This window comes from Bubalus bubalis, chromosome 5 (assembly GCF_019923935.1).
Source record: "Bubalus bubalis isolate 160015118507 breed Murrah chromosome 5, NDDB_SH_1, whole genome shotgun sequence".
In the NCBI taxonomy this organism is placed as follows: Eukaryota; Metazoa; Chordata; class Mammalia; order Artiodactyla; family Bovidae; genus Bubalus; species Bubalus bubalis.
Window position 1 is genome coordinate 118197489 of NC_059161.1, and position 27438 is coordinate 118224926.

Here is a 27438-nt window from a genome sequence, read left to right on the forward strand (position 1 = left end):
GGGATGAGATGCTGGCGAGGGTTCAGCTCAGGGCAGCCCTCCAGATCTGACCTCCATGGTGCAAAAAGCAAGCTACTGACAGCTCTTGCTCAATGAGGATCTACCCTGGGACTGTTCTGCCGAAAAACAAATACTTTCCACTGATATCAGATCCTGTAAAAAGTGAACCCGGGGGGAAAAGCAAAAGACTGAAAGCAAAAGGCAGCATGTTCTAAGCAGGAGGATGCTCAGATCAGAGTAAGGTGTGCAGCCCTAGAGTTGGCTGGTGGTGCCTCTCCTGCCTTGCTTCTGCATAAACAATTAGTGCCAGCTCTCCCCGCTGGGAGCAGAGCAGAAACACAGAAATTTGGGGACTGAGGTCCTGGGTTTGCACTGTGGATCCTAAGGTCTTTAGTTGTGTGACCTTGATCATGTCCCTTAACCTCAGTTTCCTCATCTGGAAAATGGGTACCATGATGATAATCCTACCTTGGGGATCATGTGTGTGATTGGGATGAGCAAGCAGCCATGAGAGGTATTTGCAAGCTTCTGAACCTGAATAAATCTTAATTATTCTGTCTCCTGGTGGCAATCTGATGATTAGAGACGAATCCTGACTTCCCCAGCACTCAATATTGAGTGAGGAAAATGACTGCTCTTTCTGAACCATAACACAGAACTCTGACTGAGCCAATGCTTCTGTTTTCCTGGCTCCAATTACTCCCCTCCTCAGCTTTACCAGCCAACCTTTCCTTGCCAGCTCCTTCGAGCCTGAAAACACACTATGAAGAGAGTTTTAAAGGCCTTTGGTTTCTTCTCAGTTTTCCACATCTTCCTAGGGTAGCACAAGAAGCTGTTACCATGACAATTTGCACAGTTCAATCTCTACTTGTTATATGGAACTGGCCCCATTCTGCCCCTCATTTTGAAAACACCTGCAGTTGCTTTAGAAACCTTTTCATAGCCTGCTGCTTAATGAGGATATGTGTGCTGAGCTGATATAATTTTTAAACAGAGCACAGCCAAAGTACAGTCCTTAGCATGTTGGCCATAGCTGCGAACAATTACCTGCCGCCACCACCATCCCCTTCACCACATAACCAGGCAATGGTTACCATGGGACTATTAATGGTCCTGTTCAGCCTTTGGTCAGAGCCACACTGGGCCCTTTCCACAAGCATCCCACTGTCAGTGAGCCCATTCAGTAAAAGGTCCAGGGAGTGGTGGTCCTCAGTCAGACAGTGAGGTAGTAGGGGAATCCTGGCCTGCTCTCCGGGGACCTCCAGGCCACCTGCCCTCAGGCCAGCAGGTAATCTGGGGGGCCAGAGAACAGGCTGGGGGCTGTGTCCTGCAGGGCTCCAGAGCCCTCACCAAGGACACCCACAGGGCTGGCCCAGGCCTTTAGGCGGTGGAGAACCTGTCCTCCGTCACTGCCTCTGGGAATTAATGGCAGTGGCAGTCTGCACAGAGAGCAGTCTGTGGGACCTGGTCCCTGTCATTTGGGCTGCCTGAAGAGCCTGAGGGCCAAGTGGGTCTGGGATGCTGACCTAAAAGGGGCCACCAACTGAGATTTGCCTCTTCAGCCATGATCTTGATCTCAGAGCGGGATCATTGTGCTTTGAGACCTTGCCCTTTCTTGTTAGAATAGAGAATAACATTTGCTTGGTGGGGATTTACAGAAACAATGGGAACATCATTACCTAACCATGACCTAACCTCAAGAACAAAGGATCTAACATCAAGACTTTTGCAACAACTAACCATGCCCCTCCCTCACTTTTTCCAGAAAAGGGGTTTGTTGATAGATTTCAGGGAGCTGGGAGTGTTTCAGACATTAGCCACCCATCTTCTTGCTGGGCCCTGTAATAACCCTCTGCCAGCTATTTCTGACCTTACAAACCTCTGGGTCTTGCAGATACAGGGTCCTGTGCAACAATGTGGCCACAGTTAAAGAGAAACCAGGGCAGAGCCTCCTCAAATGTACTCATGACTCAGGCAGGAATCTACAGAAGCCATCACCACACAGGTGAGAGTGTGCAGAGCTGTATTAGTGCTGCAGTGAACTCTGGACTCTTTCCCTCACAGTGCAGAATGCCCACCAGGAGCTAGGCTCTCCAGCAGCTGACCACCTGGTTTTAACTGACTCACCCTCTTGGGCTCTCTTCCACTGGCTCTCTTCCAGTAATCTCCAGAGAACATAGTCAGTCAGAGCTCTCACACCCTGCTGAAAACTGGGAGGGGAGTTTAGAGGAGAATGGATACGTGTATACGTATGAGAGTCCCTTAGCTGTCCACCTGAAGCTATCGCACATGGTTAATTGGTTACACTTATGTACTTAGTTGCTCAGTCCAGTCTGACTCTTTGCGAGCCCATGGACTGTAGTCTGCCAGGCTCCTCTGACCAGGTAAGAACACTGGAGTGGGTTGCCATACCCTCCTCCAGGGGATCTTCCCAACCCAGGGATTGAACCCAGGTCTCCCACATTGCAGGCAGATTCTTTACCATCTAAGCCTTCAGGGAACCCCAAGAATACTGGAGTGGGTAGTTTATCCTTTCCCTAGGGGAACTTCCTGACCCAGGAATTGAACCAGGGTCTCCTACATTGTAGGTGGATTCTTTACCAGCTGAGCTACTATACTCTAATACAAAATAAAACTAAACAAACAAACAAAAAAAGAAACGTGATGTTCAGTGCACTTTTGGGAGCACAAGTTATTCAAATTTTGATGTCTCTGCATATATTCTTAGGGATAGGACTGCCAGGCTTAAAGAGATGGGAATACCAGACCACCTGACCTGCCTCCTGAGAAATCTGCATGCAGGTCAAGAAGCAACAGTTAGAACTGGACACGGAACGACAGACTGGTTCCAGATCATGAAAGGAATACATCAAGGCTGTATATTGTCACTCTGCTTATTTAACTTACATGCAGAGTATATTATGTGAAATGTCAGAATGGATGGAGCACAAGCTGGAATCAAGATTGCCAGGAGAAATATCAATAACCTCAGATATGCAGATGACACCACCTTTATGGCAGAAAGCAAAGAAGAACTAAAGATCCTCTTGATGAAAGTGAAAGGGGAGAGTGAAAAAGTTGGCTTAAAACTCAACATTCAGAAAACGAAGATCATGACATCCAGTCCCATCACTTCGTGACAAATAGATGGGGAAAAATGGAAACAGTGACAGACTTTATTTGGGGGAGCTCCAAAATCATTGCAGATGATGACTGCAGCCATGAAATTAAAAGGCGCTTGCTCCTTGGAAGAAAAGTTATGAGCAACCTAGACAGCATATAAAAAAAAAGAGACATTACCTACAAAGGTCCGTCTAGCCAAAGCTATGGTTTTTCCAGTAATCATGTATAGACGTGAGAGTTGGACGCTAAAGAAAGCTGAGCGGCGAAGACTTGATGCTTTTGAACTGTGGTGTTGGAGGAGACTCTTGAGTCCCTTGGACTGCAAGGAGATCCAACCAGTCCATCCTATAGGAAACCAGTCCTGAATATTCATTGGAAGGACTGATGCTGAAGCTGAAACTCCAATAGTCTGGCCACCTGATGTGAAGAACTGACTCATTTGAAAAGACCCTGATGCTGGAAAGATTGAAGGCGGAAGGAGAAGGAGCTGACAGAGGATGAGCTGGTTGGATAGCATCATTGACTCGATTGACATGAACTTGAGTAAACTCTGGGTGTTGGTGATAGACAGGGTGGCCCGGTCTGCTGCAGTCCATGGGGTCGCAAAGAGTCAGACACAACTGAGCAACTGAACTGAACTGATCTGAGGACTGCCAGATCATGTGGCAGCTCTACTTTTAACTTTAAAAGTCACTTCCATATTGGTCCTTATAATGGCTGTTACCAGTTACATATCACCAGTAGCAAATGACGGTCCTTTTTTTTCTTAATCCAGCTTCAGCATTTCTTGAACGTAGACTTTTTGATAGCAGTCTTTTTAGCTCATCACACAAATGTTACTATCATGATTCAAAATATTGTTTTGGATATTGAAAGACAATACCACAAACTTTTCAGTATCTTCAAAAGTGTTTCATATTTGTTTTTTGAAAGTGAATTTTAATTATGAGAAATGCTTAAAAATAATTTGAAATCTGTTTTAGTAATGATGGGAATAAGCAAACTGATAAATAAACTTTTATTTCAAAATAGTTGTGACTGTAGAGTAGTGGTAAAGAATCCATCTGCCAAAGTAGGAGACTCAAGGGACACAACACGTCCATTCCCTGGGTCAGGAAGATCCTCTGGAGTAGGAAATGGCAACCCACTTCAGTATTTTTTCCTGGAAAAGTCTATGGACAAAGGAGCCTGGTGGGCTAGAGGACTTGGGGTCACAAAGAGTTGGACATGACTGAGCACACACACATGCACTGCCACATACACACAGTTGGAAAATGGTAATTCTATCCTTAATTTTTTGAGGAATAGTCATACTGTTTCCCATAGCAACTGTACACTTTAGATTTCCACCAGTAATATAAATAAGGGCTCAAATTCCTCCACATCTTTGCCAATGATTCACATTTTTTTTAAACAATAGTTATTCTAATGGATAGGAAGTGCTATCTCATTTAATTTTGATTCACATTTCCCTAATGACTATTGATGTTGAGTGTCCTCATGTGCTTATTGGTGATTGGTGTATCTTCTTTAAAGAGATGTCTGCTCAAGTCCTTTGCCCATTTTAATTGGGTTATCTTTTCACTGTTGAGTTATGGGAGTTCTTCAAGTATTCTGTATATCAATTTATTAGCACTAATTTTTTAAAGTTGGATTGGCTATACAAATATGAGACAGAATGGATTTCAGAGCAAAGTATCTTGCTAGGGATTAATATGGTCATTTTATGATGTGCTGTGCTTAGTCACTCAGTCGTATCCAACTCTTTGCAACTCTATGGTTCCTCTGTCCTTGGGGATTCTCCAGGCAAGAATACGGGAATGGGTAGCCATTCCCTTCTCCAGGGAATCTTCCCAACCCAGGGATTTTTATTCAGGTCTCCCGCATTGCAGGTGGATTCTTTCCTGACTGAGACACCAGGGGAGCCCCACTTTATGACAAAGAGGTCAATCATCAAAACATAACACCTGGAAATGTTTTATGGAACAGTAAATTTGAACAATTCAAGTCATTCAAAGTGCATTCTCCATTTACAATGAAATTAAATTGCAATTCAATGTTTACTGGACAGAAAAGAATAAAGTAGTAGCATAATGCTGATTTTTGGTCTTTTACTACCTGTAATTCTGCTTAAGAGGGAGCAGATAAAATAGCAGTACTTATGTGTCTTCATTGCTAGACATACCCGACCTGGGTTATTTGTTTGATTTTCATGGTTCAGCACCCTCTTACTTCTCCTATCTGGCCATCCTTAGCCAAAGGGTCTGCATTTATCAGTCCCAGATAAATCACTCCAAACAAGAAGTGTAAGTGCTGCTGCTGCTAAGTCGCTGTGTCAGACTCTGCGTGACCCCATAGATGGCACCCCACCATGTAAGTGATAAATGTCCATTTTAAGTGCTAAGTCTTTAACATAAACCAATAAGACTTTTTTTCTTAATATTTTCCACTACTGACTCTTCAGCTTTCCCTGGCTCCAGTTCTACTCTTTTGAATATCACTTGCACCTATGTTCCCAGAAATACAGTCCTCAATTATACCCAACATCATTCCTATTCAGTGTGGCCCTGATACATGCATGGAGAGAGAAAGAGAAGAGAGTTCCTCACTCTCTTTACATGTACATTCATTCCACGCACATACGCTGAATACCTGTACAGCAAGTTGGCTACATACAAACCTTGGCAGGTATGTTCTCCAGGCAAGGTCTAAGCAAGGTCAGAAGGTGGTCACAGGCCTGCTCCCACGCTTCTGAAATCTGAGCAAGACTACCTTCATTTTATTTTCCCTAACAATTGACTTTAGGTTTGCTTAGACTGAAGAGCATAAGAATAAGGACAAAGAACACAAACAGCCTTGTGAATTCTATAAGTGAAATAACAATTCCAGATAGTCAATAGAAATAAAGTGATCAAAGAAACAAGTAATGGTTAAGCAATGGAAAAAATAATTTTTGAGCAGTACAGGATTAAGTAAAGAAAAAGTCCCATCAAGAATGAGAATTATGATTCTGTACATCAAATATGTCCATTAACTTATTGGCAGTAATAGTAGTAACCGTAGAATGTTCTATCAAGATATGATTACATTTATCAATGAAATTTTGTTAACTCTTTGAAAATAAAAGTGTTAGTAGCTCAGTTGTGTCCAACTCTTGGTATCTCCATGGACTGTAGCCTGCCAGACTCCTCTGATCTGAGGTGGACCAGTCAGAGCTCTCCACTCTTCCCCAGGAGCATACTGGGTACTTTCTGACTTGGAGGGCTCATCTTATGGTGTCATATCATTTTGCCTTTTCATACTGTTCATTGGATTCTTGCAGAAAGAATACTGGAATGGTTTTTGCAATTTCTTCCTTCAGTGGACCACAATTTGTCAGAACTCTTCACTGTGACCCATATAGGTGACCTTGGCCAGCATGACTCATAGTGTCTTTGAGTTATGCAAGCCCCGTCCCCATGACAATGCTGTGACCCATGAAGTGGAAGCAGTGACAGGTTTTATTTTCTTGGGCTCCAAAATGACTGTGGACAATGAGTGCAGCCACAAAATTAAAAGGTGCTTGCTTCTTGGAAGAAAAGCTATGATAAACATAGGCAATGTATTAAAAAGCAGAGACATCATTTTGCCAACAAAGGTCTGTATAGTCAAAGCTATGATTTTTCTAGTAGTTGTGTACAGATGTGAGAGTTGGACCATAAAGAAGGCTGAGCGCCAAGAATTGATGTTTACTTTTGGTGGTGCTAGAGAAAGCTCTTGGGAGTCCCTTGGACTGCCAAGGAGATCAATCCAGTGAATCCTAAAGGAAATCAAAGCTGAATATTCATTGGAAGGACTGACGCTGAAGCTGAAGCTCCAATACTTTGGCCACCTGATGCAAAGAGCCAACTCATTGGAAAAGACCCTGATTCTGGGAAAGATTGAAGGCAGGAGGAGAAGGGACTACAGGGCATGAGATGGTTGGATGGCATCACTGACTCACGGGACGTGAGTTTGAGCAAACAAAGGGAGATAGTGAAGGACAGGAGAGCCTGGAGTTCTGCAGACTGTGGGGTCAAAAAAGAGTTGGACATCACTTAGCGACTGAACAACAACCAAGAGGCAAAGAGATTTCCCAAATTACAGGTGACTCAGTTATCTAAGGACCAATTATCCTCTTGCTGGAGGCCTTTAATGGGAATTTCAATTTTTTTCACCTAATTCTGCAAGCCCATGTTTCCCAGGTTTGGAACAGTCCTTAATATATCATTTTCATTTTCTTAGACTGGACTCCTCAACATATTTAATCCTGTGGGTTTTCAGTGAACTTTGTACCTACTGCATGATTGGCACTTGGAGTCTCAATATTACAGTAATATCTACAGTCCTTTGTTTCCATATCAATCAAAGCCCCAGTGACAAGTCAATAACTGTTTTTCAAATATAGTGCAGTTTCTCCTGGCCTCTAGAAATCTACTCTTGAAGCCCGCAGCCATTCTTTTGCCTTTCTGTTTTTGCTGTTAGCTCCGATTAGTATAGAGTTCACTTATAGATAAATGCAATTCAGTGTCATTGGGTGGTACTGGCCATAAGTCTAAAGCATGCTGTATTGTACATTTAGTGGCATCAGAATCCTGTTACCACTCATCAGCCCATTGAACTTTATAGTTTGTTTCCTAGTTACTTTGTAGATTGGAACTCAATATTTGGTTCAAATGTGAATTATGCTGTCACCAGAAACCAAATAGCCCTATAAATTTTTGATCCTCCCTTTTCGTTGGGGAGTTTTAAGTTCCATTATCTTTTGTGTAGCCTTAGGTTAAATCTCTCTATGTCCTTTGGCCCATTATAGTTCCAAAATTTAAACTCTAGGCAGGTCTCTGAATTTTGGAGGGATTATTATGGTCGCAGTGTACCTCTGCTGTAGCTATTGACAGGTGAACTTTACCTTACAGAGTCACTTTACATATTTAGCTTGTGCAAACTTTACTATGGCTATTTCAGCTACAAATTGGAAAGTGGAGACTTGGCCAGGCTATTTCAGGTATGAATTGGAAAGTGGAGACTTGGCCAGCTAAAATATAATTTTGACATTGTAACACGGACAATAATTCTTGCCAATTGCTTGATTCTTTCTCCAATTTTGATTTCTCTTCAATGAATCTTAATTTGGCTTCATGAACCTTATGGGACCAGCACTGCTTATTCTCGTCCTTTCTCAATTGGAATGACCTACAAAAGCTCAGTAACTTCTAAAGTTTTGGCCAGCTTTAATTTAGAGTCCCAATTCTCACACACTCCAGTGGATATGCCCCATTCAGTAGCTAATAAGAAGTAAGGCAAATCTTTCCAACCAGATAAAAGCTTGATTAAAAAGTGGCATTTTTCATGAATTGGCTCACAGGGGCAAATGATGTTTTGCTGAAAGTTTTATTTCATTTTAGGTTCAAAGAATCTGATAACACAATAAACAACTCCTTACAAAGAATTTCAATTTCTAAAAATAATTATTTGACTTAATGTCAATAAACAGTCCTTAAAGAAAAGAAATAGAAACAACAGAGAGAAGGAACAGCTTGTACGTCACCAACTTGGGCTGACAACTTGTCCAGAATTGAAGAGCCCTGGAAAGTTGCAGAAGAAGGCAATCTGAAATCCCAATTGGGAAAGAGTCCTAGGTGGTCCTTGGACATCATGGGTGGGACTACAGGTTGCAGTTTTGGGGCCCTCTGCTTATAATCGCAGGCTGCAAACTGATATCACCATCAATTTCCCTGTAAAAGTGCAGCTCTAGTTTGGCTTTAATTTTTACAGTGCTTTTTCTTTCACCTTGTGAATTACAAGATTTTCCAGACCCTGGGGGCTAGCCAGGCCTCAAGGGGCTCAGGAAATTCCAAGACTCACTCCCTCTTCTTATCTAAGGTGCTAGTTGACATCACTGATAACAGTTGGTGTGCTTGCAGCAGGCATGTAGTCCAGGCCGAGTCCAGGAAAAGTCAGGACTTGATCAGAGGCCCGCTCTCCTACTTCTGAAGCCTGAAGAAGACTGTCTCAATTTTCATTTCCCTAACAGCATCACAGCTTCCCAAGTGGTGCTAGTGGTAAAGAACTCCTGCCAATGCAGGAGCCACGGGTTTGATCCCTGGGTTGGGAAGGTCCTCTGGAGTAGATAATGGCAACCCACTCCAGTGTTCTTGCCTGGAGAATCCCATGGATGGAGGAGTCTGGCAGGCTACAGTCCATGGGATCGCAAAGAGTCAGACACAAAGAGCATCACATTTCTTCCAATATTAAAACTGCTCTTTTGTAATACTGCTATAGAACTTCCAACATCCACTGGATCATTGAAAAAGCAAGAGAGTTCCAGAAAAACATCTATTTCTGCTTTATTGACTATGCCAAAGCCTTTGACTGTGTGGACCACAATAAACTGTTGAAAATTCTGGAAGAGATGGGAATACCAGACCACCTGACCTGCCTCTTGAGAAACCTGTATGCAGGTCAGGAAGCAACAGTTAGAAATGGACATGGAACAATAGACTGGTTCCAAATAGGAAAAGGAGTATGTCAAGGCTGTATATTGTCACCCTGCTTATTTAACTTCTATGCAGAGTACATCATGAGAAACGCTGGGCTGAAAGAAGCACAAGCTGGAATCAAGATTGCTGAGAGAAATGTCAATAACCTCAGATATGCAGATGACACCACCCTTAAGGCAGAAAGTGAAGAGGAACTAAAGAGCCTCTTGATGAAAGTGAAAGAGGAGAGTGAAATAGTTGGCTTAAAGCTCAACATTCAGAAAACTAACATTATGGCATCTGGTCCCATCACTTCATGGCAGATAGATGGGGAAACAGTGGGAACAGTGTCAGACTTTATTTTTCTGGGCTCAAAAATCACTGCAGATGGTGATTGCAGCCATGAAATTAAAAGACTCTTCCTCCTTGGAAGGAACGTTATGTCCAACCTAGATAGCATATTGAAAAGCAGAGATATTACTTTGCCAGCAAAGGTCCATCCAGTCAAGGCTATGGTTTTTCCAGTGGTAATGTATGGATGTGAGAGTTGGACTGTGAAGAAAGCTGAGCGCTGAAGAATTGATGCTTTTGAACTGTGGTGTTGGAGAAGACTCTTGAGACTCCTTGGACTGCAAGGAGATCCAACCAGTCCATCCTAAAGGAGATCAGTCCTGGGTGTTCATTGGAAGGACTGATGCTAAAGCTGAAACTCCAATACTTTGGCCATCTCATGTGAAGAGTTGACTCATTGGAAAAGACCCTGATCCTGGGAGGGATAGGGGACAGGAGGAGAAGGGGACGACAGAGGATGAGATGGCTGGATGGCATCACCGACTTGATGGACATGGGTTTGAGTGAACTCTGGGAGTTGGGAGTTGGTGATGGACAGGGAGGAATGGCGTGCTGCAATTCATAGGGCCGCAAAGAGTCAGACACGACTGAGTGACTGAACTGAACTATAGAACTTCGATGCAGTTCGGTGTCAATGGTGTCTCTGGTCTGTGTCATCTGTCCCACTACCTAAAGCCACTCATATGTCACTACACCGTGTTGTGTTGTGCAAGTCGTTTCAGTCATGTCCGACTCTGCCATTTGACCTCTTTTCCTCCTAGCAGTCTCCTCTCCAACTGAGGACAGCAATGCGCATCTCATGAAGTGGCTAGGAAGACCCAACGAGATCACAAATGTCTAACATGGCCCTTAACATTTACCTTTATCACTTTATTAGCAGTGTTTTACCTACAAGTTGGGACGAGTCTCCCCACTCTTAGATTGTGCAGTTCAGTTTGGTTTTTCACCCAAGAACGAAGGAAGAGATTACAGTGGAATTTTCTGTATTATGAGAGTTTTCCAAGTCCACTCCTCACAGTCACCAATGGAGGCAAAGATTTTATCTAGAGGTTCATATTTCTCATCAGACTCATGGTGGCTTAAAGGAGAACATTAGAGCAGGTTAGAGCATATATAGCTAGGTAATCTTCACTGCCAGTGCATGCTCAGAACTCAATCTGTCTTGAGCACTTCAATGGAGGACGAAATCATGAAGTGGCTTGGACTCTTCGGGCTGGTAGCTCTCTCAGAGTGCATGGTCATGTAAGTGAGGGGACTATAAGTGACGTCGTCCCTTTTCTTTTTTTTTTTTTTTTATTCTCATCCTCTTATTCTTCCACCTGTCAGGGTTAGAAGGGAATGTAATCACTTCCTGACAGTCTAAAGTCAACTCTCACTTGTTGATAAATACTTTGCCACAGACTCTGTGAGGCTCTAGGCTCTCCAGGCAAACCTGTAGGATCACACAACTCTTGGGGTCCAGCCACATCATGTCCTATGTAAAATTGTATTCCTTGAAGTTGTTCAGTGCACAACCTGTGCAACTGCAACTGTGGTCTGAATAAACAACATTTCTCCTGGATGTGGTTCTAGGTCTCCTCTCTGGTCTCTCTTCATTTCTGTGTGAATGTGTCTGTCTTCAACTCTATCTCCCTATTTAATCTGTCTCTTTGGATGTCTCCGTGCATGCAAAACTCTCTTAGATTTTTTCCTTTTTAAAAACATTCTTCTTGACTTCTCTTAACCTCCTTAATTTATTCCCCATCTCCTGGCCTCCTCTCTTCTGCTTGAGCCCAGAAGAAAGATCAGTAGTACTATTTCTGTGCTCTTTTAGCTCTAACAAGCAGTGTGACCTCAGCCAAGTTTCCAACTCCCTGCATTTCAAATTCCTCCCCTGTTTAAAGAGGATGATGAATCCCTTCTACCTCCCTCCCTGAGCTTCCTTGAGAAGGATACAGTGGGATGACCACAGCAATGATAATGGCTGCCATTTCTGAGGCTTCCTGCATATCAGGTGCATTATATCCATCATCTCTCTTAATATCCAAGCCATTCTATGTAGGGGATGGTGTTGGTGGGGATTTTTTTTCTTCCACCTTTTTACCAACGGGGATATTGAGACGTCAGTGGTCATATGCCTTACCCAAGATTACGCAACAGAACCTATGTTCAGACCTAGGTCTTTGCCACGGTCATTGCATGGCATCCTGATAATAAGGTGACACTCATAAAAATGCTTGGAAGATACATAGTGCCGTTCCAACGTCAGGTATGACAGTCTTTATAACACAGACAGCTGATTGCTACTCCTTTGTTTTCTTTTCCTCATGGCCGGTGAAAGAATCCCTATTACGCAAATGAAGACCATGCGAGAAACCCTAAGGGAAAGAAATTTGCTGACAAATTTCTCTGAGGAACACCCTTACAACCTGTCCCAGAAAGCTGCTAATGATCAAAATATAATTTATCATCATCCCTTGAGGAGCTATAATGATGTGAGTGTGTTGGGAGGATGGTGCTCCACAGCGCCCCCTGGTGCTCTGGCTTTGCACTGGGGTTCAAGTGGAGATGCCAGTGGGGATGTTGGGGCTAGAGCTCCTGCAAGAGGCAGAAACACGGGGGAACAGGGACCCATTCCCAGAGGAGAAGGCAGTCTCATCCTCACCTCTTGGTCTGTGGTGACTGGGCCCAGCAATGACTAGGGGGCAGATAAACATCCATTTCTGTGCCAAAGGTGTATCATTATTTTGAGGGAGATTGTTCTTTCTGAACTAAGTGAGGCACTCAGTTACAGATGAAGGGTGAGCCATGCCAATCAAAAGATAAAGGCAACTGCAAATCAGTTGTGAAATCCCGGACAGACGTATTTCAGCATCCACAGATGCATGGATACCAGTAAAAAAGTTAATAAGCCCCTATGGCATGTGAGCCCATATGAATCTAACACTATAGTGTTGCTATTGATTTGAAGAAAAGTCTGACCTCTTTTTCATGAATGCACAGGCCATCCTGAGAGACAGGCAGGGAGTAAATAGCTGTCAAATAAAATGGCCACCTGCCTGTTGTTGAGAGGTCATGGTCCGAGTTTAGAAGAAGTGGCCTGGTGTGATCGAGGAGGGCCATCTGTAAGAGAAGGGGCTCAGTTTGGAAGAGGAGACTGGAGAGCTTCTCAAATGAAGGCGCCACGACTTCCCTCTTGGTCCAGTGGTTAAGAATCTGTGCTTCCGTTGAAGAAGTTGCAGGTTCCATCCTTAGTCAAGACAGTAAGATTCAGTATGCCATGCAGCCCTAACAGAAAGAAAAGAAATCACATCAGGCAGTGATCTGAGCAGAGGCTGTGTGACGTGGTTGGAGACTGATTTCAGGAGACACAGGACACCTCAAGGGTGGCAGCAGTCTGCGAATCAAGGGTGGCCAGTGCAGCCAAGTGTTCCCTAATCACCCCACCTTGGCATCTGTAGTTTTCCTACATCGGCAACATCCACATTGGAACACCCCCTCAGGAGTTCCAGGTCCTCTTTGACACCGGCTCATCTAGCTTGTGGGTACCCTCCATATACTGCCAGAGTTCCAGCTGCTGTGAGTACCTGCTCCCCTCCCCACCTCGCCCATCTTGTGTTTCCCCTCCAACTCCCTTCTCCATCCTTGGCACCTGGGGGACACTCATCTCTTGTGTCTGCAGATAAACACAATAGCTTCGTCCCTTGTAACTCCTCCACCTTCAAGGCCACGAACAAGATCTTCAATACCAACTACAGCTCTACGTCGATAAAGGGATATCTTGTCTATGACACCGTTCGGGTAATGTGGAAACAGAAGCTAAGCTGGGACTGCCCAGGGAGCAACCACTGCTTACAAAACAGATGCCGGACCAGCTGGCAGTCCCCTAGCGACTGGATGTCTGCCCCTCAGGACCCTGTCCCTGGATAGATAGCGCCTCAGCTGACACACAAACTCTCAGAATAGCTAATCCAGACAGTGGCTTGGGGTGTGGACTTACAGCTCCTTTGCCCGTGAGCAGCTCAAGATTCATTTCACTGGGAGCAGGGAGAGGGGGGAGAAAACTCCACATTTATATTCTCAGACTATGCTGGCACTTTCAAGGTAATAACTCATGTGACCCTGCAGCAATCACACGCAGCAGGTACTATGATTAGCTTCATGACACAGGTGAAGGAACTGAGGTGCAGAGAGCAAGGGCCTTGCCAGGGTCACACATCTATTAAGTGGTGGCTGGCCAATCAGGACTCAAGCAGGTGTGGGAATTTGGGAAGAGGATAAAACTGATCTAGGGTCCCTGGGTCAGCACAGAGCTTCAGGTATCCAGACAGGGAAAGCAGGGGGCCAAACACATGGGAGGGGACTGATAAATGGATTCTCACTCAAGGGGAATTTTGACAGTATAATAAAAACTATGGCCTGACTTCCCCAAAGTGCTTGAATATTTCTGCACCCACCCCACCCTGTCTCTTTCCTCTCTCTCTTTTTTCCTCTGTCTTTCCTGAACAAACACATGCACACACAAACACATCCCCAAATGCATGTTTCCCAGGCAGAATTTTCTGGAGGTCCTTGCAAGTGATATTATACCATGGAGCTTCTGTCTCTTTGGGCAGATGTAGAATTCATAAGCATTGCCTTGAATTCAGTTCATTTCTGTCATCACATCATAGTGATGCTGAAGAGAAGGCTATTCTGCTCTCTACTCATTTTGTCCTCAGGGGGCACCATTGGGTCCTGTCCTGACTCTTGGTTGCCCCACCTGTACAGAAGGCATGACGGCCAATTTGACTCACTCAGATGGTGTTTGCAGGAGGAGCAGGTGTTGTTAAAAACCACAGCCCCACAAAAATGGAACACGAATTCCTGTCCCAGCTTGGTCTAACCATCTGAGATGAGTCCAGAGTACAGTCAGGCTTCAGTTCTTCTCTGCAGTGCTAATGACATCTACACCGCAGCCCAGTCCCGGCTCCATTCCCCAATCCTTTATGTGGGAACACTCTCCTCTCTACAGATCGGGAACCTTGTTAGTGTGGCCCAGCCATTTGGCCTAAGCCTGAAGGAGTTTGGGTTTGAAGATGTACCCTTTGATGGCATCCTGGGACTAGGTTACCCACGCCGCACTGTCACAGGGGCCACCCCAATCTTCGACAACCTGTGGAAACAAGGAGTCATTTCTGAGCCTGTCTTTGCCTTCTACTTGAGCAGGTAAGTCTGAGGTGGGCCAGACCTCTCTAATTCAGTGGTAAGATGCTTCCAGTTGCATGAAAAATTACAGATCACATGATCTGGAAGTTTTCTGAGAGATAGTCTAGCCCAGGGTAACTATGGCCCCAGGGCCTTGCCTGGCCCCACCACTGGTATTTGTAAATAAAGTTTTATTGATCAGAACCATGATCATGGGCTCAGGGGCAGGGACTTGGTCCAGCGGGTGGGGGAAGAGGGAGAACAATGGAAGGTGTCAGGAAACAGGTTGGAGGAAAAAGCAATAGGATTTGCTGATGGATTTGATATGGAAGGGCTTCCCTGGTGACTCAGATATTAAAGAATGTGTCTACAATGCAGGGGACTCAGGTTTGATCCCTAGATCAGGAAGCTTCCCTGGAGAAGGGAATGGCTATCTACTCCAGGATTTTTGCTTGGAGAATTCCAAGGACAGAGGAGCCTGGTGGGCTATTGTCCATGGGGTTGCAAAGAGTCAGACACGACTGAGTGACTAACACACACACACACAGACACACTTGATATGGAAAGAAGGAGAGGGGTGGCATGAATGTTTCCTTCTGCACTAACACTTCCCCAGGAGCCCAGGACCAGCTACACAGTCTGTGGGAGCCAGTGCAAAATAAAAATGTGGGGCCCTTTGTTTAACAAGTATTTGGATTTCAAGACAGGGAGAGCCCCATGAACAGCACAGGTCACAGGCTCGTGAAGCCAACCCTGGGTGAGACTGAACCCTCACCCTCATTGTCCTTGAGCCTCGGCTGTTTTTGAAAAATGACAGGCTAGACAAGGAGGAAGCCAGACTCCTCCAGTACGGTATCCTCTGAGGGTATTTCTGAGCATTTAAGTAGCCATACAGGACCAGGTCCTCCTTAGAAAGTTGGGTGGCGAAAACCCAGCCTGGCTGCCTACCTTTGAACTTCTTCTGTGATACTCATTAGCTGTGACCAACCTGGGTCCACTACTTAATCCCTCTGAGCCTCGATTTCTGCATCTGTAAAATGGATTCTGTAGTAGTGCCTCTGATGGGTGGATAAGCACAACCCTCAGATAGCGTGTGGCGTTACTCTCCTCCAACAAGATCCTCTCTTCCTTCTCTCCACAGTCAGAAGGAGAACGGCAGCGTGGTGATGTTTGGAGGGGTGAACCGTGCCTACTATAAGGGAGAACTCAACTGGGTACCAGTGTCCCAAGTGGGCAACTGGCATATAAACATAGACAGGTAAGCCTCTCCCTCTGAGAGCCACCCCAAGTGAGCCTCCCACATGTGCACGTGGACACATGCAGACACACACGAATGCACCCCAGCTACACAGTCACACACACAGACACAGACTCCATCCAAAAAGACCCACATAGAAACACACACAGCATCAGACTTATAAACACACAAAGGCACACAAATACCGACACAAACACGGACACATAGAGAAACAGTGATATGCAGACATAAACACACACACACCCAAGACACAAAGAGACACATGCAGACATAGAAGCACACAGATAGACACACCACCCATGGATTGATAATCACCCCAGGCCGCCTGATCAGGGCTCTAATCAGGAGAATGGGGTCCAGAGAGGCCTGTGCAGCTGGGGGAGGGCTGCACTCACCACACTGTGAGGTGAGGAACATGTTTGAGGACCTAAAGTGTAGTGAAAAGAGGGTCAGGGAGAATTTCACCAGCCTGAACATGGTTGTGATAAGATGACCAACTGTCCAGGGCTACCTGGGACTGAGAAAGTTCTCAGTACAAAGTACTGCCTGTTTAAAAACAGGGCAAGGCCTTAATAAACCGGTAAAATTGGTCTTCTTAAGGAGAAGCTACCCAGCAGTGGAGAGAGGTTGGCTGCAATCTTGAGATTTGAAAGCTAATCAAACAGAGAGATACCTTCCTAGCCATAGCTACCTGTTTTTCTTCCAAGGCACACAGTGGGGCAGGGGCTATGACAGAAGCAATCAGGAAGCTGGGATTCAGGAGTGGCCTGAAAACAAGGGGCAATAATTGATGGGAATCTGTGTGATACCCTCAGATAAATGCTTTGCTGTGTTTCAGTGGCCCTCTGGGCTAGCTCAGGCATTGCCTGGCTGAGGGCCTCAGTGTCTGAGCCAGATGAAGGGGCGGTGCAGGAAGACAACCTTTCCCAGGGCAGCCTGGGTCTCCCTCCCACTAACACTCTGAGCACCTGTTGCCTCAGGGAACCTCCATATTCACTCTTATTATTGGTCAGACACCAGATATAGGTATCTGGATGTTCCTCATTCATTTTTTCATGGATTCATTCATTCATTCACAAGCATACACTTGCATCCCTTGTGTGCTGGGCACTTGGGGGAGGCACCGAGGACACAACTTGCCCTCCCATCTAGTGAGGCAGACGCACCCAAAATGACTCACACACAGTGAATTACCACCTCGGCACCTGCTAAACATGGGGAAGAGTCTACCGAGACTGAGCAAGACAGAAGCCTGATCTGGGTTAGGGGGAAGACTTCATTGATAAAGTGACGTTTAACCTGGAAACTAAAAGATCAGAAGAAATCATCTAGACCAAGGAGATAGATGGTCTTCTAGGAGGGTGATCAGCACATGCCAAGGCCCTCAGATATGAAAGAGCTGGTGCATTCAATAACTGAAGGGAAGTCGAAGAGGATGAAATGGCCATAGCAAAGGAAAACAGAGTCAGGGCAAGGGTTGAAAGGCTGTTCAGGAGACAGTCAAGCAGTCATGTTCAGGGGGCAGTCGTGGGGGAGATTTCAGAGTGATGTTGGTGCCTGTTTTATCCCATTTTCTCTCAGCATCTCCATCAACGGGACAGTGGTTGCTTGTAAACGTGGCTGCCAGGCCCTCTTGGATACTGGGACTGCCTTTCTGCGTGGCCCAAGAGGACCGGTCAGCAAAATCCAGAAACTCATCCATGCCAGGCCCATCGGTCGTGAGGTGAAGGGTCACTCCACGGGGTCACTCCCAGGCTCTCCACACAAAGATCAGCAGAGCCAACCTCTCTCCCTCTTTCTGTTTCAGCACGTGGTTTCCTGCCAAGCCATCAGGACACTGCCTCCTGCTGTCTTCACTATCAATGGGATAGACTATCCAGTACCCGCCCAAGCTTACATCCAAGTGAGGGGATAACCCTGGGGGCTGGTTTTCAAATCTGGGACTTGCAGGAACCCTTAAACTGCTGCTGGGAGGAGGGCGCCCTCTGCAGGCTCAGCCACATCATTGCAGATGTGGCTGAGCCCACGGGGCTGGGCCAGTGCCTCCCACAAAATCAACCACTTGAGAGTAAAGGACAGTCTGGGACATCCATCCTCCTGAAATAAGTGTGGAGTCACTACCCCATGCTGGCGTAGTGGGAGTCACAAGGAGAGGGGAACACTAAGGGCCTTTGCCTTAAACAGCTTTAGTTCAAACAGAGCCCTCAGATGCACGAACATGGAAAGTCAGCTCTAGCAATCTGTGAAATAGCCAAGTGACAAGGAGGGTTGGCTGGGGACAGACCCAGTGTTCTCTCCCACTCTAGTGATTAACAGTCTCCCTTCCCTTCTTGAAAGTGTCCAGGTTGGGATCATAAATTATGTGGTTACCCTAGTCTTTGGCTGCAACTTCCCCATGCTAAGCCCCAGTGCCCCATCTGTGAGTTGGGATACCTGACTCCTCAGGTGGGTGCTAATATGAGTAAAGGGTGCACAGAGACTGCACAACTCTTGCACACGTTTGAGGTTTAATGTCAGTTCTCTATGGGAGTTCAGAGCAGGCTAATGTGCTCAAAGAAGCTTTTGAGGAAGACAGGGAATTTCATTAATTCTAAAACCCCAGACTCATGGAGACCTGAGGCACGCTTCTTGGTCAATGCAAATCTAAACTGGATTCCATGCAAATGGCACCCCTGGGGGCTGGGCAAAGGGGTTCTGGGGGCAGATTAAGGGTGATGAGGGCTACAGACTTGGGGGCACCAGGGAAAATCACTAACCCAGCCTGGAGTGACCAGGGAGGGTGAGTGTGGGTCAAGGAAGGCTTTGTAGAGGGCTTGAGCACAGTTTTAAGGAAAAGGGTTGTGGGGAAGGAGAAGAAACAGCATTTTCTGTAGAGAAAAGAGGGAGCAAAGAACAGCAGGGAATTACGGGCCATTCTTGTTCTCTTTTTAAAAATTTTATTGAAGTAAGTTGATTTACAATGATCTGTTTTTTCCTGCCATAAAGCAAAGAGACTCAATTATAAATGTGTATATATATATATTTTCATATTATTTTCCACTACTATTAATCATGGGATGTTGAATATGGTTCCCTGTATTATACAGTATGACTTTGTTGTTTATCCATCCTCTCTATATGTTTGCATCTTATAATCCCTGCCTGTCTGCCCCTTTTCCTACCTAATGGCAACCTCATGTCTTGGCCCTTCTAGTTGTTGGAAGAGCCCCTACTTCCACCACTGCTGAGAGAGTCACTTGATTCTTACCAAAGGAAGGAAGTAAAACCAGGAAACTTGTCAGGATATTGATGAGGGAGGCAGGTAAGGGCTCAGGCTGACTACTATGTATTTTTGTTTCCCCAGAGTTTGTCGGGCTACTGCTTCAGCAACTTTCTCGTGCGCCCACAGCGTGTGAACGAGTCGGAGACCTGGATCCTGGGTGAGGTCTTCCTGAGGCTGTATTTCTCGGTTTTCGATCGAGGAAACAACAGGATTGGCCTGGCTCCCGCAGTGTAAATTCTGGCCTCTTCAGGAGTCAATCAGGCCCACTCCAAACACATACTCATGTGAGGGCACCCTGGGTGGGGCCAGGGATGCTGGTGAACTGTGTTTGTTGCCCTGCAAAGCCCTATTCTCTGTAGAAATAAAGGATTTCATCTCAATGGTGCTCATATGAATAGGTGCCTCTCTTTGGGTCAGGGAGGTGCATCACATTTGGGAAGGATCTAGAATCAAGTCTGAAGCACAAGTGAGAGAAGCCCAACTCCAGCTGGCTTGAAGAAAAGGGGAGACTTATTGGAAGGATACTGGGGATCTGGACACACGAACCAGAGCAGAGCCAAAGATCTCTGTGACTGCACTGATTTCTCTTATGAGAAATCAGAAGCCATTGTCTCACTCTTTGTCTCCCCTGCTCCTTCCCTTTATGCATCTTTGACTCTTAAAGCCTGAAAGCCTTCTTCCCTCAGGCTTCTACATTTAGTGAAGGACTCTGAAGTTGCCTGTCTCAAGGTTTTATATCCCTCAAGTATATAGCTCAGAAGGAAAGAAGCTCAGAAAACATCACTTTACCAGTAAGAGATATAAAGGACTGGTCTACCTCAGATCATAAGTTTAGCCCTGGACCAACCATCCTAATGGGGGCAGGTGGTACTATGATTAGCTTTACTTAAGCAAGTGACCCTGCTCCCCAGCAAACATGATTGACAGCTTCCTCCAGAACCAGGTGACTGGAGTCATGGTGAGGCACCATCAAAGAAGTGTCAGGGGGATGTTCTAGACCATGAAAGTGTTTATGACTGCCCCGACAGCTCCATCCCCTCCTCATTTAGAAGAATGTCTGTTATTATTGTTCAGTTGCTAAGTAGTGTCTGACTCTTTGTGACCTCGTGGACTATAGCATGCCAGGCCTTCCCTGTCCCTCTTTGTCTCCTCAAGTTTGCCCAAGTTAATGTCCATTGAATCGATGATGCCCTCCTATCATCTCATCTTCTGCTGCCCTCTTCTCCTTTGGCTTTCAATCTTTCCCAGTGTCAGGGTCTTTTCCAACGAGTTGGCTCCTCACATCAGGTGGCCAAAGTATGGGAGCTTAAGATTCAGTATCCATTCTTCCAATGAATATTCATTGCTGATTTCTCTTAGAATTGACTGGCTTGATTTCCTTGCTATCCAAAGAACTCTCAAGAGTCTTTCCAGTACCACAATTCAAAAGCATCAATTCTTCAGCACTCAGCCTTCTTTATGATCCAACTCTCAGGTCTATACATGACTACTGGAAAGATCACAGCTTTGACTATATGGACTTTTGTTGGCAAAGTGATGTCTTTACCTTTTAATATGCTGTCTAGGTTTCTCATAGCCTCCCTTCCAAGGAGCAAGTGTCTTTCAATTTCATGGCTGTACTCACTGTCACAGTGATTTTGGAGCCCAAGAAAATAAAGTCTGATACTGCTTCTACTTTTTCCCCTTCTGTTTGCCATGAAGTGATGGAACTGGATGCGTTGATCTTAGTTTTTTTCACTTGATCTTAACCAAAAGGCTGAGAAGCAATGATCTTAGTTTTTTTAATGTTGAGTTTTAAACCAGCTTTTTCATGTTCTTCCTTCCTCCTCATCAAGAGCTCTTTGGTTCCTCTTTGCTTTCTGCCATTAGAGTGGTATCATCTGCATATCTAAGGTTGTCGATATTTCTCCCAGAAACCTTGATTCCAGCTTGTAACTCATCCAGCCTGGCATTTCACATAATGTGCTCTGCATATAAGTTAAATAAGCAAGGAGACAATATAAAGCCTTGTCATATGCCTTTCCCAGTTTTAAACCAGTCAGTTGTTCGTGTAAGGTTCTAACTGTTGCTTCTTGACCTGCTTAAAGGTTTCTCAGGAGACAGGTATGATGATCTGGTATTTCTATCTCTTTTAAGAATTTTCCACAGTTTGTTATGATCCACACAGTCAAAGGCTTTCATGTGGTCAGTGTAACAGAACTAGATGTTTTCCTGGAATTCCCTTGCTTTATCTATGATCCAACGGAAGTTGGCAATTTGATCTCTGGTTCCTCTGACTTTTCTAAACCCAGTTTGTTCATCTGGAAGTTCTCAATCCAAGTACTGCTGAAGCCTAGCTTGAAGGATTTTGAGCATAACTTTACTAGCATGAGAAGTGCAATTATCAGGTAGTTTGAACATTCTCTAGCACTGCCGTTCTTTGGAATTGGGATGAAAACTGACCTCTTCCAGTCCTGTGGGCACAGAAGGATGGTAAGGGGTGACAAAAATAGATTCTATTCTTCCCTTCTCAGAAGACCTTTGGCAGTGGCCTTCTTCTCCAGGGGGGATCTGGGTGAGGCTCCTCAGGATGACATATTTCCCTTCTGTCCCCCCCACCCTAGTCACCAACTCACTGGCACCCCCACTGCTGTGTCCTTTCCGGTCCCACTTCCCAGGTGACAGGCCCATTTGGATTCCTGAGAGCCACCCGCCTCCTCCAGGGCTCAGCATTGCCTCTTCCCTTGACCTCTAGTACTGTTGGAGAGGATGCTAAGCATGTAATGGGGGACCTAGGGTATACAAAACCTTCATTCTTTCTGAGCTTCCTCTAGGGGCAGAGCCACAAATCCTTTGGTTGGAGCTGCATGGTTTGGCACTTTGGGAGTGAAGCATCAGTTCTTTCCATCTGGAGACTTTAGGCAGAGATCCTGGCTGGGGACAGCAGGGGTCAGAGCTGGAGAGAGACCCAGATGAGAGAAGAAAATGGAAGGAAGAAATAAGGTGGAAAACACAATGTTTAGTATGGGCAAGAGAAGCATCAGTGAAAGGAATGTCTCCATCCCTTCCTCATCATTTCCTTCAGTACAAATTTACTAAGTACATGCTATGACCAGATGCTGTAGTGGATCCCAGGGATAGAGAGCTGGGTTAGAAATCCAGCACCAAGTCATGGAGACAAATAAACAGTTCTATAAGGGGAGGGCAGATGGAGAAAACAACAGATGTGTGGGTAGGAGGCCAGAGGAGTGAGGGTTTTCCTCTGCAGAGAGACAGGAAAAGGCTGGATAATAGTAGTAAGGGAGTCATGGATGTCAATCTTGCCATCCCATCCTGAAACACACCCTTAAACCCTGCAGTTACCATCTGTGTGCAGTTCAGCCATATGTCCACCCTTTCATGTGCCTGTCTCCATTGGGATGGCACTGGACTATAATTGGCTTGAGGGGAGTGAAAGGGGACTGGTTGAAGAGCTGATAAAGGGAGGAAAATAGAGAATAGAACTCATTGTTTATCCTTTTAATGGAAAATATCATGAACTGGACTTAATGGAGATTTATTTATCTATTCAATGCAACTTTTAAGTTATGAAAATATGATAACACATTCATAAGAGATTTGAAAAATGCAGAGCAAAAACAGACCATTCCACTATACACCACAATTTTTTCTTTTAAGTAGATAGGCCTTACAAATAGCTGTGAAAAGAAGAGAAGCAAAAGCAAAGAAGAAAAAGAAATATATACCCATTTGAATGCAGAGTTCCAAAGAACAGCAAGGAGAGATAAGAAAGCCTCCCTGAGTGATCAATGCAAAGAAATAGAGGACAACAATAGAATGGGAAAGATTAGAGATCTCTTCAGGAAAATTAGAGATACCAAGGGAACATTTCATGCAAAGATGGGCTCGATAAAGGACAGAAATGATATAGACCTAACAGAAACAGAAGATATTAAGAAGAGGTGGCAAGAATACACAGAAGAAATATACAAAAAAGATCTTCACCACCCAGATAATCAAGATGGTATGATCACTCACCCAGAGACATCCTGGAATGCAAAGTCAAGTGGGCCTTAGGAAGCATCACTATGAACAAAGCAAGAGGAGGTGATGGAATTTCAGTTGAGCTATTTCAAACTCTAAAAGATGATGCTGTGAAAGTGCTGCACTCAATATGCCAGCAAGTTTGGAAAACTCAGCAGTGGCCATAGGACTGGAAAAGGTCAGTTTTCATTCCAATCCCAAAGACAGACAATGCCAAAGAATGCTCAAACTCCTGCACAATTGCATTCATCTCACACACTAGCAGAGTAATGCTCAAAATTCTCCAAGCCAGGCTTCAACAATATGTGAACCATGAACTTTCAGATGTTCAAGCTGCTTTTAGAAAAGGCAGAGGAACCAGAGATCAAATTGCTAACATCCATTGAATCATCAAAAAAGCAAGAGAGTTCCAGAAAAACATCTATTTCTACTTTATTGATTATGCCAAAGCCTTTGACTGTGGAATCACCACAAACTGTGGAAAATTCTGAAAGAGATGGGAATAGCAGACCACCTGACGTACCTCTTGAGAAACCTGTATGCAGGTCAGGAAGCAACAGTTAGAACTGGACATGGAACAACAGACTGGTTCCAAATAGGAAAAGGAGTACGGAAAGGCTGTATATTGTCACCCTGCTTATTTAACTTACACGCAGAGTACATCATGAGAAATGCTGGGCTGGAAGAAGCACAAGCTGGAATCAAGATTGCCGGGAGAAATCTCAATAATCTCAGATATGCAGATGATGCCACCCTTATGGCAGAAAGTGAAGACGAACTAAAGAGCCTCTTGATGAAAGTGAAAGAGGAGAGTGAAACAGTTGGCTTAAAGCTCAACATTCAGAAAACTAAGATCATGGCATCCAGTCCCATCACTTCATGGCAAATAGATGGGGAAACAGTGGCAGACTTTATTTTTTGGGCTCCAAAATCACTGCAGATGGTGAATGCAGCCATGAAATTAAAAGACGCTTGCTCCTTAGAAGACAAATTATGACCAACCTACACAGCATATTAAAAAGCAGAGACATTACTTTGCCAACAAAGATTCATTTAGTCAAGGCTTTGGTTTTTCCAGTGGTCATGTATGAATGTGAGAGTTAGGCTATAAAGAAAGCTGAGCACCAAAGAATTGATTCTTTTGAGCTGTGGTGTTGGAGAAGACTCTTGAGAGTCCATTGGACTGCATGGAGATCCAACCAGTCAATCCTAAAGGAAATCAGTCCTGAATATTCATTGGAAGGACTGATGTTGAAGCTGAAGCTCCAACACTTCGGCCACCTGATGCAAAGAACTGACTCATTTGAAAAGACCCTGATGCTGGGAAAGATTGAGGGTAGGAGAATGGGATGAAAGAGAATGAGATGGTTGGATGGCATCACTAACCACTGACTCAATGGAAATGAGTTTGAGTAAACTCCAGGAGTTTGTGATGGACAGGGAGGACTGGTGTGCTGCAGTCTACGGGGTTGCAAAGATTTGGATACAGCTGAGTGACTGAACTGAACTGAAGTAGATAGATTAAGATTTTTAGTTGAAGTTTCAATATCAAACTCTCAGAAATTTATTGCATGAATATACAAAGAAGTAGAAGAATATAGTTGGCCTGAAAAGCATCATGAACCAATTTGACATAATTAAGATTTATACAATTTTCACAAAATGGTAGGACACAAATTCTATTCAAGTTCCCATAGAGTATTAACTAGCAGACACTGGAACATATCCAGAGACATAAGACCAGCTGCAGAAATTTAATGGTCTAAAGGTACTGAAAACATATAGTCTATTCTCTTATTACTGTGGAATTATGTTAAAGATCAATATCAAAAAATATTTGAGAATAACCCACATATTCTCAAGTGCACTGTGACATTTACCAAGAGAGATCTTTGACTTAGCCACTGAAAGCCTCAATAAAGTTAGAAGATTGAAAAAACCCAGAGGGTGATTGCAGAGAAGAAAACATTTAAATGAGAAATTAATATAAAAATACTTTAAAAATCCCTTGTATTTGGAAATTAAACATCCAATTTTAAATGAGAGCCATAACAAGGAAAATTAGAAAATATCTGTAATAGAATAAAAATGAAAAGAGAATTTAGCAGAACTTGTTGCATGCACCTGAAGCTGCTCAATGCAATTAAATACAATGTGGAATCTTGAATAAGGGATGAGAACAAATAATGGACGCTAGCATAAAATTTTCTGAGATTTGAACAAAATCCAAACTTTAGTTAATAATACTGCATCACATTAATTTCCTGCCTTTTTTTTTAACAGCATAATATTTCTTTATATTCTCAGAATTGGATTAGAAGAAACTTCTTCTTTTCTTTCCTTCTTTCTTTTCTCTTTCACTCATTCTTTCCTTCCTTCCACTTTTTTGATGTCTTCTCTGATCTTTCACACTCACAGAACTCTCAAACCCAGATGCCAACACAGGCCAAGCAGACGTGTCAGAGACCCTGTCCTCTGAAAGCTCCATCCCAACTCAGGCACCTCCTACAGGTAGGAGGGCAGGCCCAGTGTGACCAGACCTGCCTGGTCTCCAAGGGAGGCTAGAAACCCACATCACTGTGACATCTCCCCATTTTTAAATTTCAGTAACCAGTTCAAAGTTGTAGCAACCATGGGATGAGCTGTGGTTTGTCACCTGACATCAACAACTGATGCTCCATGAGAGACATGTGCGGGGAGGGCAGAGTCTATGGGAGGAAGGGGTGAGGGGGGAGGGGGTGGGGTGACCAACATTTCCCAGGTGTCCTGAAGCCCACTTTTTGTCACAGAGCCCTGTGTGGGGGCTGACAAAACTGGAGAAGCACCAGCCAGAACCAAGGAGACAGTTTCCTGGTTCTGATCCTGGGCCTTGCTAAGGCCCACACCATGGGGCGGGGATGCAGAGTCTCTGGGCACTGGCACCTGCTGCTTGCATTCTTACCCTCAACATCTTTCCACTTCTTTCTATCTAGATGAAATCCAGCTCACATACCTCAAACACAGGGAGCTCCATTTAGTGGAAGATAGTGAGGCCCAGAGGCAATTAAACTACCCTCAGTGGATGGAGGTCAGAGTGGCGCCCTTGGTCACCACCCCAAGCAGGAGCCTGCAAAATGTCCTGGTGGGAAGGGATACTGGTGATGGCTCAGGACAGTCATTCAGATTTGAGGTCAGTGGGGGGCGGGGGTGGGGAACAAGGTACTGATGGCTCCTGCTCAATGAGGATCTATCCTGGGACTGTCAAACTCAACTACAAATAGGAAAAAAGCAAGGGAATTCCTGAAAGACATCTGCTACATTGACTACGCTAAATTCTTTGACTGTGTGGATTATCACAAACTGTGGAAAATTCTTCAAGAGATGGGAATAACAGACCACCTTATCTGACTTGGGAATAGCAGACCACCTTATCTGACTCCTGAGAAACCTCTATGCAGGTCAAGAAGAAAAAACTTACATCAAACAACTGACTGGTTCAAAATTGGGAAAGGAGTACATCAAGGCTGTATGATGTCACCCTGCTTATTTAACTTATATGCAGAGTACATCATGAAAAATGCCAGGCTTGATGAAGCACAAGCTGGAATCAAGATTGCCAGGAGAAATATCAATAACCTCAGATATGCAAATGACATCACCTTTATGGCAGAAAGTGAAGAGGAACTAAAGAGCCTCTTGATGAAAGTGAAACAGGAGAGTGAAAAAGCTGACTTAAAACTCAACATTCAAAAAACCAAGATCATGGCATCTACTAACTT

The 27438-nt window shown here is 44.6% G+C and overlaps 1 protein-coding gene across 1 annotated transcript; it reads left to right on the forward strand.

The window, feature by feature from the left end:
- The first annotated feature begins 11101 nt into the window (after window positions 1–11101).
- LOC123465815 (pregnancy-associated glycoprotein 2-like) lies at window positions 11102–20037 on the forward strand. Its single transcript, XM_045165830.1, has 9 exons — window positions 11102–11213; window positions 12292–12445; window positions 13412–13529; window positions 13633–13751; window positions 14965–15158; window positions 16279–16395; window positions 17977–18118; window positions 18203–18298; window positions 19739–20037. The coding sequence occupies exons 1-9, from the start codon at window positions 11113–11115 to the stop codon at window positions 19889–19891; spliced, it is 1194 nt and encodes a 397-aa protein (XP_045021765.1). The 5' UTR covers window positions 11102–11112; the 3' UTR covers window positions 19892–20037.
- Window positions 20038–27438: the final 7401 nt, after the last annotated feature.